At 37.9% G+C, this 19,224-nt stretch overlaps 1 protein-coding gene across 2 annotated transcripts; it reads left to right on the forward strand.

The window, feature by feature from the left end:
* Positions 1 to 5,700: 5,700 nt before the first annotated feature.
* On the forward strand, positions 5,701 to 18,948 carry LOC139648733 (hydroxylysine kinase-like). Of its 2 annotated transcripts, none has more exons than XM_071524949.1 (5): positions 5,701 to 5,835; positions 12,579 to 12,887; positions 16,383 to 16,525; positions 17,335 to 17,515; positions 18,490 to 18,948. In XM_071524949.1, exons 2-5 carry the CDS (start codon positions 12,584 to 12,586, stop codon positions 18,927 to 18,929), a joined length of 1,068 nt encoding a protein of 355 aa, XP_071381050.1. In that variant the 5' UTR covers positions 5,701 to 5,835; positions 12,579 to 12,583; the 3' UTR covers positions 18,930 to 18,948. The 2 variants fall into 2 exon arrangements, with proteins under 2 accessions (XP_071381050.1, XP_071381051.1); XM_071524950.1 differs by lacking the exon at positions 5,701 to 5,835 and adding an exon at positions 6,759 to 7,119.
* Positions 18,949 to 19,224: the final 276 nt, after the last annotated feature.

A 19,224-nucleotide genomic window follows, 5' to 3' on the forward strand; every position in this document is an offset into this window, starting at 1 on the left:
AAAGTGCAGGAGTCATCAGCAGAAAATGTGCTATTTTTTGGTAACACTTTGTATGACGCCAGTGTCTATAATACATTATAATCATACTTATAACACATTATAATGCCATCATAATGCATTATAAGTATAGTTATAATCATGCATAGACAGTTATAATGTTTTATAACATTATAAACACAGTACTTACAATCTGTTATAAAGCTTTTTCATTACCACTTAAATGAAAAAGCTTTATAACAGATTATGAGTAATGTTATAAAACAATGTAACTGTCTATGCATGATTATAACTATACTTATAACACATTATAATGCCATCATAATGCATTATAAGTATGATTATAATGTATTATAGACACAGGCTTCATAGAAAGTGCTACGTTTTTGGTACTAGAAATCAATATGTTTTGTCATTTTTGGTACTGTATTGGTGAAAAGATGAACACTAAGTCCAGCAACATCGGCAAAGTTATTTTTCATTTCATTGGGTCTTTAATCTGCATAAGGTACTCCAACGTCATATTTGTACTGTTTTTAATTCATCTATATGCATGTTACGGTACACTGCCAAGCAAACAATTTTAAATCTTTTAAAAAAAGATTTTTAACCTTGTGCTGAGCGTACATGCTCTTTGTATCTGTATCTGTACTGTATCAAATACAGGTGCAGCCTGTATTTGCTGGCTGCTGGGGTTAAAGTGCCTTGAATTAGGGCTTTTTAAGGGATGTTGAGGGATGGTAGTGATTTTTCCGTTCACTTCGCCCACCAACAAATGCAGTAAACGCAGAGGAATTATGTGTTGGTGGCACTGATATAGAGACACGCTGACAACTTGCATAGTTGTTATGCAATATTACACAACACTGCTGTCACACGCTGTGACAGCTGATCTTAACCTCTGAACTCAGGCATTATATAGGATGATAAGACTGCATGTGTTGGTACATAAGTACCTCAAGTTGTCCATCTCTTCACACTTAGAAGACAAAAACTACATTCAATTCATACCAGGGATTTATTTTCTTTATTGGAAAAATAAATGTGCAGGAATTTGTCTGCTTTGGTGCAGAAACCCATGACGAGTGTTGCGTCTGGACCTACATCTGTCCTCTGACGTTCGTATTAATCCTGACCGTCTAAATAATACCCTAATTTCCTCTCTTGCCTCTGTACTCTGTTTTCCTTGGGGTGGAAAAACACTCCAACAATTTCTTGCAACAGTATGTAACTAATAAAAGTTGAGATGAGCAGGATAGCCTAGTAGTTTGAGATTGTTCTGTACCGGAAAGGTCCTGGAAGGTTTGATCCTTCATCATGCAAAGTATCCATCCATCCATCTACAGCTCTAAAACCCACAAATCTGATGTACAAAATGATGTTATTAACATTGCCATTGACAAATGTCATGCTCAGGGATCAGTAGAGAATCACATAAAATCTCAGACTACGGGTCAGGTCACGTGTTAACTAAGTCAATGTGACTTAGGGTGAACTAGGCTCAGATTAGCACATCTATTGTATGATTCTTCATGCATACAGGTTCCTGTATCTCTGTTATCTCATTCATATTGTCATTAAACAAAAGCACATGTCTTTAAAGAGTCTGGTGCTCTTCTTTAAAAATGGTGTGTGTGTGTGTGTGTAACCTAAAACTACTCACATATGCATAGTCACATTTTTAAACCCAGTCACATTGATGAGCCGCTGAATCTTCCTATCCTCTTCCAAAACTTTTCCATGTACACTTGACTGTATCCTGTACTGAATGAATTTGTTAGAAATAATCAATACCTCATAATCAACTGGCTCTGTTCCAAACTTATTAAAGACTAAGAAAGAAACAGTAGTCTCTCTCTTGTAATGTAGACATGACTCTTGCCAATCAAAACATGACTTGAGCAGTAGGAAAAGCATTATTGCAAGAATACAGAGAGTTGTCTGCTGTCTGTTAACTTGTTTATGAGTTGAACATTTGTCTGAGGAGGCAAAAATCCAATTTGGTGTTTGAGGTGTATCCATGCATAAAACATGCTGTTGTTGAACTAACTAACAAACTTCACATCCTCAAAATGTCAACTTTTCAGGAGTTAAGATGAACAGACCATGGATTTTTGAACATTTATCATGATTTTTGAATGGGATTCATGGGCCACAGGGTCATAAAACTTGCTCTAAAGAAACAAGTCAACCTTCAAGTAAAACCTTAAAAAACACCAACACTGGAGTTATGAGGTATTTCCGTGTCAAGTGATTTGCAGAGAAGGAATTTATTGAGTAATGGTTCCCCATAGAACAACTGAGGCAAAGAGTTATACGATTCTTGACACATACAGGCCTCCATGTCAGTGAGGCTACAGACACACTCAATCTCTGCCCACTCTCATCCAAACCACTTATCCCTGCAGGTGGAGTGTCACCTGTGTGGCTGAACCAGGTGATTGGAGGGGTGTGTCCTGACTGCTGATTGGCCTGTGATGACAGCTCCAGTGATATAAGGCTGAGGACAGCTGAGTCCATGGGCTCTCTCTCTTCTTCCCTGCTCCCAACCGGCCAGACCACGTGTGACGCAACTGCTGACTTTGTAACCCAAGTCCAGTGTCTTGTATGCAGTTGTTGTAGTTAAAGACTCCATGTTATCTGTAAATATCTAGTCGAGTGGCAGCTCAAGGTATGTAGGGGTGGGTAGCCTTTTTGTTTCATTACTGTTTTTCTCCTGTTTTGGGTTAGGGAGTTAGGTTAGTTACAATGTTCTTTTGTTTATCTTTATTTTCTTGGTAGGTAAGTTAGACCTGGGTTTTGGTACTCCTTTTGTTTGTTGTTTTGGCTATGCCCACCCTGAAGAGCAAAGAAACCGGAGAATGTTACACAGCTTTACTGGTCTTCCTTGGGAGTGGGAGAAAGTGGGGAGTCACACTCTTTTCTGTTGTGTCCAGTTCCCCTAGGCTGGGCATAACACCGAGCTTTGTTCAAACCCACAGAACTTTTATTTTAAATTCTAGTGAAGATCCCAAGGTTCCCAAAGATACCAAATATGTCAGGCTGAATTACATGGAAATGTGTGTAAATTGATGCAGAAGACATCTGGATTTTTCCATTTGATGTAATGATACAGCCATAAAAAATAGCAACTTTAGGGGCGCCCCGGTGGCTCACCGAGTAGAGCGCGTACCATGAGGCTCAGTCCTACCCGCAGCGACCCGGGTTCGAGTCTGGCCCGCGGTCCTTTGCTGCATGTCCTCCCCTTGCTCTCTCTCCCATACCATCCTGTCTCTCTTTCACTATATCTGTCCAATAAAGCATAAAATGCCAAAAATAAATCTTAAAAAAAAAATAATAATTTGAATAGTTTGAATAATTCACTCAGTATAAGCAGCTATAGCTTCAATGAAGCGTTGGAACGAGCGGATACAGAATATGGACGAGTTGAAGTATATGGAAGTACAGAAGAATGCCTGTGGACTGTGTGCAGGACTCAAACACGATTCGTCAGTCAGTCTTGTGTTTTATGTGTGGCAGCTTTGGCGTTGAGGTCTGAAAGTTCCAGTGATGCTATTTATCTGTGGTGTGTGTGATGTTTGATATCTGAGTTTCTCTCAACTGTCTCAACGCTGACAGAGGTGACTGGGACTCGAGTCACATGACTTGAACTCAAGACAGACTCGAGTCACAGCTGATGCATGAAGAAAAGACTTGAGACTTGACTTGAGTTCTGGTGACTTGAGACTTGACTTTGACTTGTACTTTGATGACTTTCTAAAGTCTCGACAAAATATCTTGTGTTTGTGTAAATGACTTGAATTGAAAGTGATGAGATTTGTTCCACCAGATGACTGAATTGAAATTCTGTTTTCTGAATTTGTATGGAATGATTGAAGTTTTTATCCTATTAAAACCATATTAAGTCCTTGATATTTTCTTTAAGATATGAAATTGACTTGACATTAATAACTTGGATCTGACTTGGTAATCTACATTTAGACTTGGGACTTGATTTGAGACTTGAGGCTCAAGACTTGAAAGGATTTGGCAGTTTCCAGGCCTTGATAAGCTTGGAAATTGCATAATAGAGTCTGGAAAAGTATGTAAAATACTGCTGTACTGTCCTGACATACATATTTTCTTCTCACATATTGTGATATTTGTCAGTGTGAAGAATAATCATCATCCATAAAGTGATATGGTAGGTATTAGTATTATGTTGTGTATTATGGTATTAGTCAGGGCAAGATGAGGATCAGTATTGTAAATCATACTGAGTACAAAAATCTGAAAATCAAATCAAGAAATTAAGGTCTGGAAAAGTATGGAATTTTGAGACTGAAGTGCAGGAACGCTGAGGTGCAGATGTGGGGGTGCAGGGGATGTGTGGGGAGCCAGTGAGCAGTTCTTGTGTGTTGGAAACATTCAGGTGAAGATAAATGGGAAATGGAGTGCTGATAGGGACAGAGTTAGTGTCTTTCAGGAGTGGCATCAGAATATTTAAAGCATGTGGTGAGAGCCGAGACAGTCCTCAGACAATCAACTAACAATGCATTTTAAAATGTGTTGCTCTCCCTTGTCTTTGTGGAGGATGCTGTGGCAGACCAAGAGACTGTGTGGAATCCACAACAGGGGCCAGTTGAATGAAGCTAGTTTAAGACTAGTCTAAGCCTTAGACTGGTCTTAGATTCTCAGGTTGGAATAGTCTAATTAAGACTGTCTGTTACTTAAATGTTACAACTGACTTATTTTGAGGTAGGAATGTTAGCCACCTTCCCCCTGGCTAATCTTGAATTAAGAACTTTGTTGTTATGGCAACGAGTCGGCCTGACTGTCAGAGTGGGAAGTTTAAATACTGTAGCTGTCACATACGCTACAAGATGCCAAATCTTTGGTCTTTGAGTCTGAAGAAGAGAGCGAGTCTTTAGAAACAGAAACAACCCATTAGAGATCTACAACAACCAAGTAGCCTAGTAGGAACGGTTAAATATAAATGTCTTTAGCAAGTTTGACTTAAAGTCACATTAAGACCAGGTCTATCTTTATGCAACTGGCCCCAGATCGAGTCGAGGGCAACAGGGAGAAGAACGGCAAGTATTGCTTAGGTTGCTTTAGTTTTCTTGCTTAATTGTTGTTTTTTGTGCAAAATAAAGTCTTTGTAGTCAATATTTGATAAATTATATAAATTGCGCTTTTATTCTGAAAAATCATACCGGAAGTATTGTCCTCTTTCTGGCTAGCGCTCAGCGGAACAGCCGCTGACTTGACACTGGTCATAATGTCTATCAATGTGCGCTGTGCGCGGTGAAAAAGACGTTTACCAAAAACAGTGATATTTTATAACGGATTCATACTTATATATAACCTTTATTTTCACTGCTGTTCTTTGTAGGCTATTACTCAAATAATTTTGCAACAGGTTTATCAATTAGGATTTTAAGTTGAAATGTATAACTGTAAGTGACATTTGTTCCATTCCTGCTGACTTGACACAGGCTCATATCACCTTGCTCTCATTGCTATACAGCCATACATCGATATGATATTGCCATGCCATGAAAATGACATGAAAAATAGTCTTTCTTTTCACTTTCGTAGCTATTATTCCAAAAAACTTTGCACATAGTATGTACATTAATACGAGTTTTATTTTGAAAAATCCCACCGGACGTCTTATTTTGTCATTTGCTCTCTGTCCGCTGCATCGGTGCAGGCAGTGAAGGACCGGATACATATTAGCCGAAATCAGCATATTGCCCATAACTTTGTTTCATCACATTGTATTGTAGCTGGTGGTACCTGTGGCTTGCCGTATCCAACTGCCTTGATTGCTGATAGGGAGCTGGATATAGCAGGGTAGGTGTGTCTTTTGTTTTGTTGCTCTCTTCCGGGTTGGAGGACGGAGAGGAGTTTGTCTCGTCCTCGAGGATGAGTGTTTGTCCGATGGGGTGCGATATTGCAGTATGTTAGTGTGCTTTCAGCTGGTCGGAAGTAGACCCGTTTGTGGGAGAGTCCATGCCGACGCAGCAGTGATTGCAGGAGGGTCATATCACTGCTCTTGCTGACCGCGATTTGTTTGTTTTGCTGTAGCCTATTGTGTTTTTTTTATATTAGTCCGCCCGAGTCTTGCAGGACTCTAGGACGAAAAGAATTGGGAGGTCGTCCTGTAAGGGCGGACTAAGACATTCTTGATGTTTGTTTGTTGTTTGCTCATGCCCACACTACGCAGCTCCCCGAAAGACGCGTGTAGCTTATACTGTGAGCCCGAGAACTTATAGGAATGTCTCACCTGTTTGCTTATATACTTGCACGTGTGAAGTGGAGTGTCCACAAAACCGAGTGTGAAACGTTATAGTGCCCTGTGTCCTGGAGTGTGGACCTTATCACTAGTGGAGAATAAACTTTCCCGGTTAACTAGTATACAAAGAATACGGAGCGAGGCTCGGGGGGCGCGGGAAGTGTGGTTATTGTTTTGTAATTTGTATTTTTCACTTTAATGAATTCAACTCTGATTTTCAGCATGCCTATAAGGCAGATCACTCTACGTGCACAGCACTGACAGAGATGATCGACAAATGGTTATCTGATATGGTCCAAGATGGTTGGAACTGTATTACTTGACTTTAGCGCAGCGATTGATATAGACCAGTGATTCTCAACCTTTTCATATCAAGGACCCCTAGTTTAGTCCACATTAGGGCCCCGATTTGATGAGATTTTGTCTCTTGGACCCAAATCTGAGAATATTTTTATCTATTTATTTTGTAGTGGCTATTTGTCAAAAGGATTTTCTTCAAAATAAAAACTTAGAACAAAAGGCCACTGATGCACCATTTCAGTTGGACTGTACTCAGGCAATTTAAGAAGTCCATTGTCCAGGCAAGATCCACATTTAGGTTGATTTATTTTTCCAGTTCAAAAGCAAACATACATGCATCATGCCGCCTATCTCTTGCTCTGGTAAAAAGCCAGTTCCCTTCCTGGTGCATCACCTGACATTGACACACCTAATATTTATCCTGCCATTCACCCAACCAGTGCTTGGTCTGGTGCTTAGTGCCCCTAGTGTCTACGAAATAACAACAAATATTCCGATGATCAGGATGAAAGAAATGGAGACACAGATGGACTACCTTGAAAGTAAGTCCAGACAAAATAATATCCTCATACATCCCAGAGAAAACAGAGGGTAACGACATGACAAGCTTTCTCAGTAAATTCTTCAGGGAGGCACTGGAAATGACAGGGGATTTTAATATTCTCCGGGCACACCGTATCTACAGAGAAAATACAGAACAAACCAGACCGATCATCGCAACTTTCTTGAACTATGATACGAAGAAAAGAATACTACAGACGGCATGGGCAAAGAAAGTGACTCTGAATGAAACAACAGAGAGCCATGTACAAACCAAAGCTGAAAATCTTCAATGGCGATGGATCTTCAAAAACGTATGACAACCCGGAGACAGCATCTAAGGCCTTAAAAGAACTGGGTATCACATGCGACGGATCAAGTCATCAAACAAGTCCACAAAAGGATGATGGATGGAATATTGTACAACGTGGACAGAGGAGAGGGAGTAAATGCAGGCCCAGGGGACATTGAGCCACCCCAGGGCATCGAGAAAAGTCTGGATGTAGAGTGAGTGACACATTTATTTTGAATGGACTGAAACATGAACGATATATATGTAAATAATAGGATATCTTTGTCCACAGTGGATGAATGACGTGGGAGAGGAGAAAAGGAAAGAAAAAAACAGAGAAAACTATACTTTAATCATTGGTGGCCCTGTTTTTTTTTTTTTTATTCTAAATTATGTAACTGCATCCAATAAACAGAGAGAAGAGTGAGAACCTCTGTAGAAACCTTTTAGTTTTGCCTATGCTCATATAAAGATTAGGATGGTAGTGGACCAATTATAGTTTAGAGGGACAGTGGAAGATTATAAGAACGGGAATAAAGGAGTTTGCTTTCTAAAGGAGTTTTCTCTTTATTTCTATTTTTTTTTCTTTCAAAGAGCAGGTGTTCTTAAGTAGAACACAGACTACCCATGCAATGAGATATGCATGGATAAAAAAATTCAGCTACCCAGGTTCTAAGGTAGCATATCAGGATCCAAGTATACTGTTGACTTTATGTTTATGATTATATTGCACATGTTTGTTTACTGTTTTACTTCTCTTTGTTATAACACGTTTTGTTCTAACTCTTCGGGGCTGAATAACTGCATGGAAAATTTGCAATCCTGCCTAAACTTTAGTAAAACTGAATATTTAAATTTTGTTTATGTACAACTCTTTTGAAAGTTATGGGTGATCTGAATATTATTTATCAAAATGTAAATGGTCTCAATAACTGTATCAAGAGAAAGAAGATTTTACAACAGTTGAAAAAAGAAAAAGGAGATATATTGTTTCTCCAAGAAACACATTTGACACAAGAGGAACATAAGAAGTTGGGTAGAATTGCAAATGCTCATGTTTTCTCCTCCTCACATAGCTCATCAAGGAGAGGAGTAGCTACTATTATAAAAACTCATATACCATTTCAGAAGACAAATAGTATAGTGGACAAGGAAGGAAGGTTTGTTTTGGTGATGGGCAGAATGAAAAACATCAAAATAACTCTTATAAATATTTATTACCCGCCAGATGAGGGCACTGAATTTATGAACCAAATTATAGATTTAATAGTAACAAGGAAAAGGAACAATTATTATTGGAGGTGATCTGAATCTTGTCTTAAATCCTAACTTAGATTCAACAGCAGGACTTAAACATAAGTCTGAGAAAAATGCAAATATCTTGAGGAGAGCATGTAGAGAGTTGGGAATGATAGATGTTTAGAGAACACTTCATCCAAGAACAAATGATTACACATACTATTCTAATAGACACTCTACGTATAATAGATTGGACTATTTCTTCATGTTTAATAAAGATATAACGACTATTAAAAAATTTAGTATTGGAACAATGACACTATCAGACCACGCCATGGTTATTCTAACAGTGAAGTTAAACTCAAAGAAAGGGAAATACTTATGGAGGATGAATAACTCACTCTTACAGGATGGAGGCTTAAAAGAGACAGTCAAAAAAACTTTTAATGAATATCTGAATTTAAACGATACAGAAGAAATTAACAGTATAATTTTATGGGAAGGGGCGAAAGCGGTCTTAAGGGGAGAAATAATGAGATATTCATCAGTAAAGAAAAGACAAAGGGAACAAATTAAGACAGAACTTGAACTACAAATAAAAGTATTGGAAGACAAACATATAAAAAATCACATGATCTGAAATTAAACAAACAGCTAAAGCAGAAACGTGCTGAATTAGATAGATGAAGAAGTGGAGAAATCATTAATACTTACAAAACAAAAACATTATGATGGGGGATCAAATTCAATGAAAATTTTAGCCTACATGCTTAAGAAACAAAAAAGTAAATCTTATGTTACCAAGTTAAAGGATGATACATCTAAAATTCTAACAGATACAAGCGAAATTGCGGAAGCGTTTGCAAAATACTGTGAGGATTTATATAAGGATGATGCTGACAATACAGATACAAGAAGAACGGAAATATACCTTGAAAAACTTAAGTTAAAACAAGTCTCATTATCACAAAATGTTAATCTTATTAAAACAGTAACAGCAGATGAAATATCACAACAAATTAGGAAATTAAAAAAAGAGAAGGCCCCAGGAGATGATGGGTACACTAATGAATTTTATAAGGAGTTCGGAGAACTGTTGACACCTCTATTACAAAAAGCCTATAACTTTGCCCTAGAATCAGGGACTTGGGCATCGACATGGAACTTATCTGTAATTACAGTTATTCATAAAGATGGAAAGGACAAAACAGATAGGTCCTCTTATAGACCAATATCGTTACTGAATACAGATCAAAAAATATTAACATCTATTATAGCAAATAGGCTTAAAGACATCTTGCCAGATATAGTAGATAGAGATCAGTCTGGTTTTATTTCTAATAGATTTTTATCAGATAATATAAGACGCACTCTAAGTATAATCGACTATTCACAAAAAAATAGGAAAGATTTACTTCTGCTGACACTTGATGCAGAAAAAGCTTTTGATAGAGTCTTGTGGCCATACATTTTCACAACAGTAAAACATTTGGTTTTCACCCTACATTTGTTTCATGGTTAAAATTAATGTATAAAAACCCAGTTGCTCAAGTGAGAGTTAACGGTACTCTATCAAGACGCTTCCATATATATAAGGGGACCAGACAAGGGGACCCTTGTCTGCACTGATTTTTGCCCTGTGTATGGAACCGCTTGCTGAAGCGATCAGACAGCAAGATAAAATAAAGGGGCTAACTATAGGCCAGGAATGTCATAAACTAGCACTGTATGCGGACGATGTCATTCTGTACCTTACCTCTCCTGAACTCTCACTTCCAGAACTAATGAAAACAATAAAAGAATATAGTGATCATTCAGGATATAAAATTAATGAAAATAAATGTGAGTCTATATGTATAGGTAAACAACTGACAGATGATTCTAAAGGAAACCTCAGATTTAAGTGGAACCAAAGTACAATAAAATACTTAGGAATAAGAATTCATAATGATTTAAACAAAATCTATGAGGTTAATTATCAGAATCTAGAGAAAAAAATTAAACAAGATCTGACCAGGTGGAAAACAATACCTGACTCTATTTTTAGTAGAGTAGATACCAAAATGTGGTCCTCCCACAATTCCTCTTCCTCTTTCAGGCCCTACCGATTTCAATTTCCTCACAAAGTTTTAAAAGATGGAATGGAATGATAACTCATTTTATCTGGAATAATAAAAGGAAAAGGGTCAAACTTAAAACATTAATGAAATCTAAAGAACATGGTGGATTAGCACTCCCAGACTTACAGAATTATTTTCATGCCACACAAATAAGTATCATAGTATCATAATGAAATGGACTAATGACAGTACAAAAGCTAAGTGGTTCATGATAGAAAAAGAGCTGGCTCCACTTTCAATAAAGACATTACCCTTTATAGATAAGAAAGATATTGCACAATTGAAAGGGCAAAACAGAAGGACTAATAACACTCCATATAACTGGAAACAAATTTGTAAAAAACATAAAATACACAATGAATTACTTTATCTCAGAGAAATGGCATGGGACCCTCAATTTAAACCAAACAAAATGGATAATGTGTTAAAAGTTTGGTCAGCAAAAGGACTGCAAATATATTCACAAATACTAATTAAGAATGATGTTAATTCCTTCGAAGCCATATCAAATAGATTTGATTTAGCTCATTCAAATTTTTATAAATATTTACAACTTTATACTGTAAACTATATCAATAATTTTCAAAAAAGAGAAGGCAACCAAGAGCAGCACCCCTTAACAAGATTTATGATAAAAAAATATAACATGGACATCAAGAATACTCTTTCCAAAATATATAAAATACTAGAAGATAATATTGAAACACAAGATACAATCAAGTCAAAGTGGAACTTATACAGTTAAAAGAGGAAGACTGGGAAAATACGTATAAAGCAATACATAAAACAACAAATTCTAGGTATTGGAGGGAGTACTCATGGAAAATATACACAAGATTCTTTATCACGCCAAAAATACAATCAAAATTTACAATATCCATTAAACCAGACTGTTGGAGAAGCTGAGGTGAAAAGAATGCAAATCACTTGGATGTGTTCTTTTTCTGTCCATTACTAAAAATGTTCTGGCAACTAATTATAACCTCTATCATGAAAATTTTCCAAATTAAAAAGGCACTTGAACCAAAATGTATTATTTAAGGTATATCACCATCTGAACTCACATTAGAAATAGACAGATACCTATACAGGATACTGCATACTGGAAATGGTGGAATAAATGGAATAAATATGTGGACCACAATTAAACAATATTGAAGGATTCAGCTTTGAAGAGTTTGAAGAGGTTTTTTTTTATTATTTTTTATTTAATTTTAATATCTAAAGGTATGTACAGATGTGCATGTATATATGAGTATGTATGCATGTATATGTATACTGTATGTGTATGTGTGTATATGTATGTGCACCATCATACTAGCCTATGTATCTTTTCTCATTCTTTTCCTTTCTTTTTTTTTTACTTTATTATTATTATTATTATTATTATTTATTTAATTGTATTTTATTTTATTTATTTTTTCACTATAAAATATATAAATATTGTAAGATGCTACAAGTACGAACAATATCATATGTAAGCAAATGTAAATTTACGTAAAGTCTTGCAATAAAGTATAAAAAAAAAAAAAGAAATCAAGTAACAAAGTGAGCCATAATCAAAACATTTCTGAGCCACAAGTCTTTCTAGCAATGCCATTGGATTGCTAGAATGTAAACAACAATTTAATAATGTCATTAAGATAATTTGGATGGAGAGCTTGTGAAATTGTGATGGTCAATTAATGTTTCTGCCCCACGATATGCATTGTCACAGTTTTTGTATTGCGATATATTGAATTTCATTAAATCGTCCCATCCCTAATCTCGCAACATCCTCTCTTTCTGTTGCCACGCTCTTTTCATCCAGCGTAAATGTCAGCGAATCACTCCAAACCCAACCTCAGCCTTCCTCAGGTGTCTGAGATGGTGAAGAGGCTGTTCGGGCTGACGCCGTCTCAGATCCGCCCGCTGCCCAGCTACGACGACCAGAACTTCTACGTGGCGCTGGCCGAGGGCGGCGAGTACGTGCTGAAGGTCATGAACGCGGCGGACAGTAAGAACCTCGCCCTCATGGAGGTGCAGACCCACGCCATGGCCTTCCTCCACCAGCGGGGGCTTCCTACTCAGACCGTCCTGCCCACCACCGAGGGACAGCTGATGAGTCTGGAAGAGATAGGTAGGAGTCCAGTCACACTGTTCAGACCTGAGGGATCAAGTTCAAGTTCAAGTTTGTTTATTGCTATAGCCCCTTATCACATTCATGTCTCTAAGGATTTTACAGAGAAAGAGCCTAACTAGATCTAAATGATCAACAGAGGTCTGATCAAGTTGGCCTCGCTCGAGTAGCAAGTCAGTCTCAAGTCTTGAGGCACAAGACTCAAGTCAAGTCTCAAGTCTAAATGTAGAAACACCAAATCAAGTCAGAACAAATCAGTCCAGTATCAATTTAATATCTTAAAGAAGACTAAATATCTAGGACTTTTCAATGCAATATGGTTTTAATAGGATAAAAACTTGGTAAGAGCATCATGAGTTTGATTTCTATAATCAGTTTCAACTTCAATAAATTCAATCATTCCATACAAATTCAGAAAACAGAATTTAAATTCACTCGTCTGGTGGAACAAATCTCTTAACTTTCAATCGAAGCCATTTACAAAAACACAAGATCTTTTGTCAAGACTTTAGAAACCTTTAAAGTCATCAAAGTATAAGTCAAAGTCAAGTCCCAAGTCACCAGAACCCAAGTCAAGTTATTTCTCAAGTCTTCTTTTTATTCATCAAGTCAAGTCGCAATTAAAATTGAGTCGAGTCTGACTCGAGTCCAAGTCATGTGACGCAAGTCCCCATCTCTGCTGATCAACAGTCAACCACAGAAGAGAAACTGTGATGATGCCAGCTAACACATTGTGAGACAAGACAAATGTGTTGGATCTGAGAGAGATGTACTGTAGTCGGGCTGCACCATAAATCAAAAGTATTGATATAGAAATCAGAACATTGACTGCTGCCATTTCCAGTAAGCTGAAGAAAATTTAGGCTACAACATTTTTTGCCTTGAAGTAGGGCTTAAAGATATTCACAAAAATCTAATTGCGATTATTGGACAGAATATTGCCACTGCGATTTAAACTGCGATTCATATCATCATCATCATTCATATCAAGTTTTTCTTGAACTTTGTGCCAGTGTGCAGGATTTACTGAGTTTGAGTATGATAAACGGTTTTCACCAATATTGTACTTGGTTCATGGACCAAAGATTACCTGCAGCTAAACACCTTGTTTAGAAATCCATTTTGGACGCTCCTTTCTCTCTTGAGGTATTAATTGCAGCCTTTGCAATTTGGAAATTGCAGAAGTTCATATTGTGATTTCAATTTTTTTTTTTTATTAATTGTTCAGCTGTAGCTGTGTTTCTCACAGCAGCTTGCAGTCAGTCTTTCTCTGACAGAAATACATGAAACTCAGGTTGCCTTGATTGATGTCCAAACGTGCTATGGCTTAATCCTCAGTTGATACAAGTGAAGTAGGTGTTTGTAGAACATTCACACGCTATTATGCATGATAAATCTCTTATGTTTTGATTGAGGCTGAGTTGAGCCTGTAATAGACCTTGTTGAATATATGGATTTATCGCCATCTCACAGGGCAAAAGCAATTAATTAGCCTTAGAAAACACTAACAGCTCTAGTGCCAGAATCACCGTCATTACAAAACCACAACAATTCATGTCGGTAAGTCAGTATGTGAATGTAATCTTTAGATGTGTTTTGAAATCACTGTGCTGTTGGTGTGACAAGTAGTGTGTGGGTTAGGGTTAATCTTAGTGTCAGGGTTAAACTAAGCTTTCCATGTGGTGAAGGGCTTCTCTGGTTCAGTATATGTATGTTTTAGTTCCTTCATTTGATTACACTTATACTGCATGCTCTTACCTTTGTTTTATTCCTTTATCTATTATCTGTATTCAACGTCTTTTTATTTTAATTCTTTCTTCTCATTGTATTGTAAAGCACCTTGTAACCTTGTTAATAAAGGTGCTATAAAAATAATGTTTATTATTATTATTATTATTACAGTAGAAATGCAGCAAATAGGCAAATGACACCTTGTTGAACATCTACTTTTTGTCACTTGATTGTTCAACGTTGGACTATCCAAGTAAAATATTATCACAGGTTTTGTTTTGTTCATCTTTATTAAATGTTCAAACAAAAGCGAACTTTAAAATTCAACTGACAGCCTTTTCAAACTGGACTGTGCTACCTGCAGTATCAGTAGAGCTTCAGTAGAGTACTGTGGTGAGACTCATTCCCCCCTGACACCCAGCTAATCAAATCATGCATGGTGTTGTTGCAGTGCAGCTGTCTTCAAAGCACCTTTTGTCTCGGGGCCGGGTTTGGGAAGCTTAAAGCTAAAAATATGCAACTTGTGTGACATTAAAATAACAATAAATCAACATGATATCAGTCTGTGACCCTGTGTGTACATCCCTCCTGTGTATCCCAGGCTGGATCCTGTTTCGGACAACCTGTCAAGATGAGCGTCCTGTCTTTGGGTGGGAACTTGACTAACCAAACATTTCCTGCCTCAAGTTGTATACTTATAGCTGTAGATTTAAGCGATTAAAAACAGGTGACAGAGTATTCTGGAGTGAGCCAAACAGAACAAAGTTGTCTAATATGTCAGTTACCATTGCCCATTGCCCTCTTTGCCCTTTGCCCAGTTGCCCATCACTGAAGCACTCCATCACCTTTCTAAGGCAGAAAATTACAGACGCTGGGTTCAGTCTTTGGCAGGTGTCAATCTCCATCTCCTTGGCAGTTTCCTTTTCTCAATAATATAAATAAATCAGACTTCCCTTCCTTTCCATTGGCTTTCAGACTTGGTAGAGCAAGTACATACACATGCACTACAAAATTGCCAGCATTAACTGAACTCTGAATTTAACTCTGACTCTGTAATTTAATACTTTTAGATAGTTTTGGACTGGTCAACTCCACATAACTGTCACTGAAAAATCCATACTTATTAACAGTGGAAAATCTGCTGTGTTGCTGTGTGGATCCTTGAAAATCAGTCATGATGCCATATCGGCATAAAAGTCATGAAATGCATGGTATGGTAATGCAGGTTTCTCATTCAGTTTCTTACGTCAGATTCAATTCAATTCAATTCAGTTCAATTCAGTGTGCTTTACTGGCATGAAAGTTCACAGACAATATTGCCAAAGCATCAAGATGAATATCAGTCTAGGTGTGTGTGTGTGTGTGTGTGTGGGTGTGTGTGAGAGAGTCAGTGCCTGGACAGAGGAACTGGGTTGCTGCGTGTTCAGCTCCCGTACCCAGAGCCTCCATCGCAGAGTGAGGATCAGTAAACTATATAGATTCTATATCCTGTATTCTACATGCGGCTTTAGTTCAGGAACATAATACATTCTTACACTATCCACCAGTTTTGTAAGGCACTTTTGAATTTTGAATCACTCCCATGATTTGCAGTGAGCATCATCACCTCATAGCAGGTACCCATTTAAGGAGGGAGAAGTACCCCCCCCCCCCCCCCCCCCCAACAGCTATCAGTAGTGTGCCCTTGAGCAAGGCTCTATTATAATGGACAGACTTGGAGCCAGGAAACGGCTGTAATACTAATCCTCTCTTTGCTCTTGGCAGATTGTGGGTTTGGCTGCCAGAAGTACCTGGTGCGGCTGCTGACTTATCTGCCTGGAACAACCATTTCCAAGGTTGTTGCCTCACCGCAGTTACTTTATGAAGTCGGCAAGACGGCAGCCACGATGGACAAATTCCTACAAGAGGTAACGCTCAGGTCATTCACAGTGTTTTATAATAACAACAAATCTGATTTAAAAATGCTTTTGGGATGTTGAAACGCTACACTATGTGAATCTTTAAAGTTTCTTATCATAAACTGTAAGATTATCATAGTTTTACAGTCAGTGGTGTTAGTTTAAAGTGATGATTCACCATGTTTATTTAATTCATTTCATGTGTTCATTATTCAAGTCAAGGCTTTATCAAGTCAAGGCTTTATTGTCCCATAAGGGGAAATTTGGTTGCAGTCAGGACCAGTCAACAAAACCGACACATTAGAAAAACGATAAAACACAAAGGAACAACAAACAGTTTCTAAATCTATCACTATTGGTATTGCTTAGGATTGGAGTTCATAGGTTAAGTTGTGAATTTACGAACGGTACTATTATGTCACATCATATTATGCCTTGGTTTGCATGTTTTTGTTATTTTGGAATCTAATTCAGATCTATAAAATAAAGGACAGGAATGATCTAACTTACTTCAGCTCACTGATTGGGAAACTGGACCTTTGCTTTGCTTGGGCAAAACTGGCATCTTTTAAATTTAAAATACATTTTACAGGGAGGCTTTAAATAATCAATTTTCTCTGCCTGTTTTATTCTTTTTTTTTTATCCCTATTTTTAATTCATGTGTGACATTTTTATTGTTGATTGTACTGGCTTTGAAAAGTGCTACAAAAAGTTTACTCTTCTTCCTTTTCCTTCCTTTGTTCTTCTACTTTTCTTCTTCTGCCTTCTTCTTCATTCTTCTTCTTCTCATTATCATCATCGTCGTTATCTTGCCCAGCTGGAACACCCTCACCTGAGCGTGCTGCAGAGAGAGAAGTTCATGCCAAGTCTGTCCAGTATTCCCCTCCTGGAGCCACTCGTCTGTCTGATGGATGGAGAGCCTGTCCAGGAGGCTGTGAAGTCTGTCATACAGCAATACAAGACCTCTGTGGCCCCCAAATGCTCCAGTTTCCGCAAGTGTGAGTGTAATATTTACTCATCAGATTCTCTCCTGGATACTTTTAAGTTGTCTGAGTTTTGCTGGTTATTTGGTACACTGACATTCATTTTTTTTTTTTTTGTCCTCCAGGAAAGACGACATCTCTGGCAAAAGCTACATTATATTCATGCCAGAGATGGTATACTAGAAGCAGAAAGAATTTAATTTTCTTTATTGGAAGAATACATGTGCAGGAATTTGTCTTGGTAGCTTTGGTGCAGAAAATCATTTACTATCATCTGATACACTGACATTCTTAAAAGGGTTGTTCAAACTAAACTCAGTATGGTATACAGATTTGTCAACAGTGCGGCCCCCAAGGCACCTTTCAAGTTACTTTGTATATATCAGAGATGTCCGTAACTATAATACAAGAGCAAGGGACTCTAACTTGGAGGTTTTTAGGTACAAGAGTAATTCTGGTAAAAATACACTTTTATATACAGGTGCTTTGGAGTGGAACAAGCTGCCTCAATAAATCAAAGCAGTTCAGTCTCATCATACCTTTAAGACCAAAGTCAAGGAGTGGATGATGAGCATCTCTTCAAATTAAAAGCTTTGACTGGACATGAGAAGAGCTTGTCAGGGAAGAGTGAACTCTTTTTGAATTCTTCTTATTTTTCATTATTGTTTGTTTTTCTGTTCGCCTATTCTGCATCTGTTCAATGTTTACATGTTTGTTTAATGTGCGCTGGCCATACTGCTTCCTGCCTTCTAATTTCTTGTGTGTTTTTTCATGTTCATGTATGCTTTTTTTCAGGATTACTCTGATTCACATTTATACATTTACACCCAATGTCAGTTGTTTAGGGAGCATTACGCATTTCCCTGCCATGATTCTCATTGTATACTATCAGCTGAAACTGCATATATAACTGCATATATAATTGAATGTATGAGTTATTATTTTGTTTTCCCACATGCAAAGCATGTAATATTTATCTCCTGTCTTAGGCATTAATCATGGCGACTTCAGTGACCTCAATGTGCTGGTGCAACCCAACAAGACTAACGGCCACAGCATCTCTGGTATCCTTGACTTTGGGGATATGAACAGCGGCTATTACATCTACGAGCTCGCCATCACCATCATGTACATGATGCTCGAGCACCCTGAGCCCACGCAGGCGGGCGGGCCCGTCCTGGCGGGCTGGGAGAGCGTCATCCCCCTCAACGAGGCGGAGAAGGACGCCCTCTACCTGCTGGTGCTGTCCCGCTTCTGCCAGGCGCTGGTTTCGGCTCGGCGCGCCGTGTCCCTGCAGCCTGAAAATGAGTATCTGATGATCCTGGCCAAGACGGGCATCGGCCTTCTTCTCCAGCTGTGGAAACTGGGAAAGGAGGAAGTGGAGAGGATTTGGTTCCAGAGTGCTGCTCAGTACGCTGAGATGAAATGAGGAATGAGTGAGGAATGCTCTTCACAGATGGTTGCGATACATAATAAAGTGCAGGATGAGTCATCAGCAGAAAATGTGCTATTTTTTGGTAACACTTTGTATGTAGCCAGTGTCTATAATACATTATAATCATACTTATAACACATTATAATGCCATCATAATGCATTATAAGTATAGTTATAATCATGCATAGACAGTTATAATGTTTTATAACATTATAAACACAGTACTTACAATCTGTTATAAAGCTTTTTCATTACCACTTAAATGAAAAAGCTTTATAACAGATTATGA

Source organism: Centroberyx affinis, unplaced genomic scaffold, assembly GCF_046629955.1.
Source record: "Centroberyx affinis isolate AG114_WGS23_722 - 3 ecotype Tasmania unplaced genomic scaffold, CSIRO-AGI_Caff_v1 ptg001252l_1, whole genome shotgun sequence".
NCBI lineage: Eukaryota > Metazoa > Chordata > Actinopteri > Beryciformes > Berycidae > Centroberyx > Centroberyx affinis.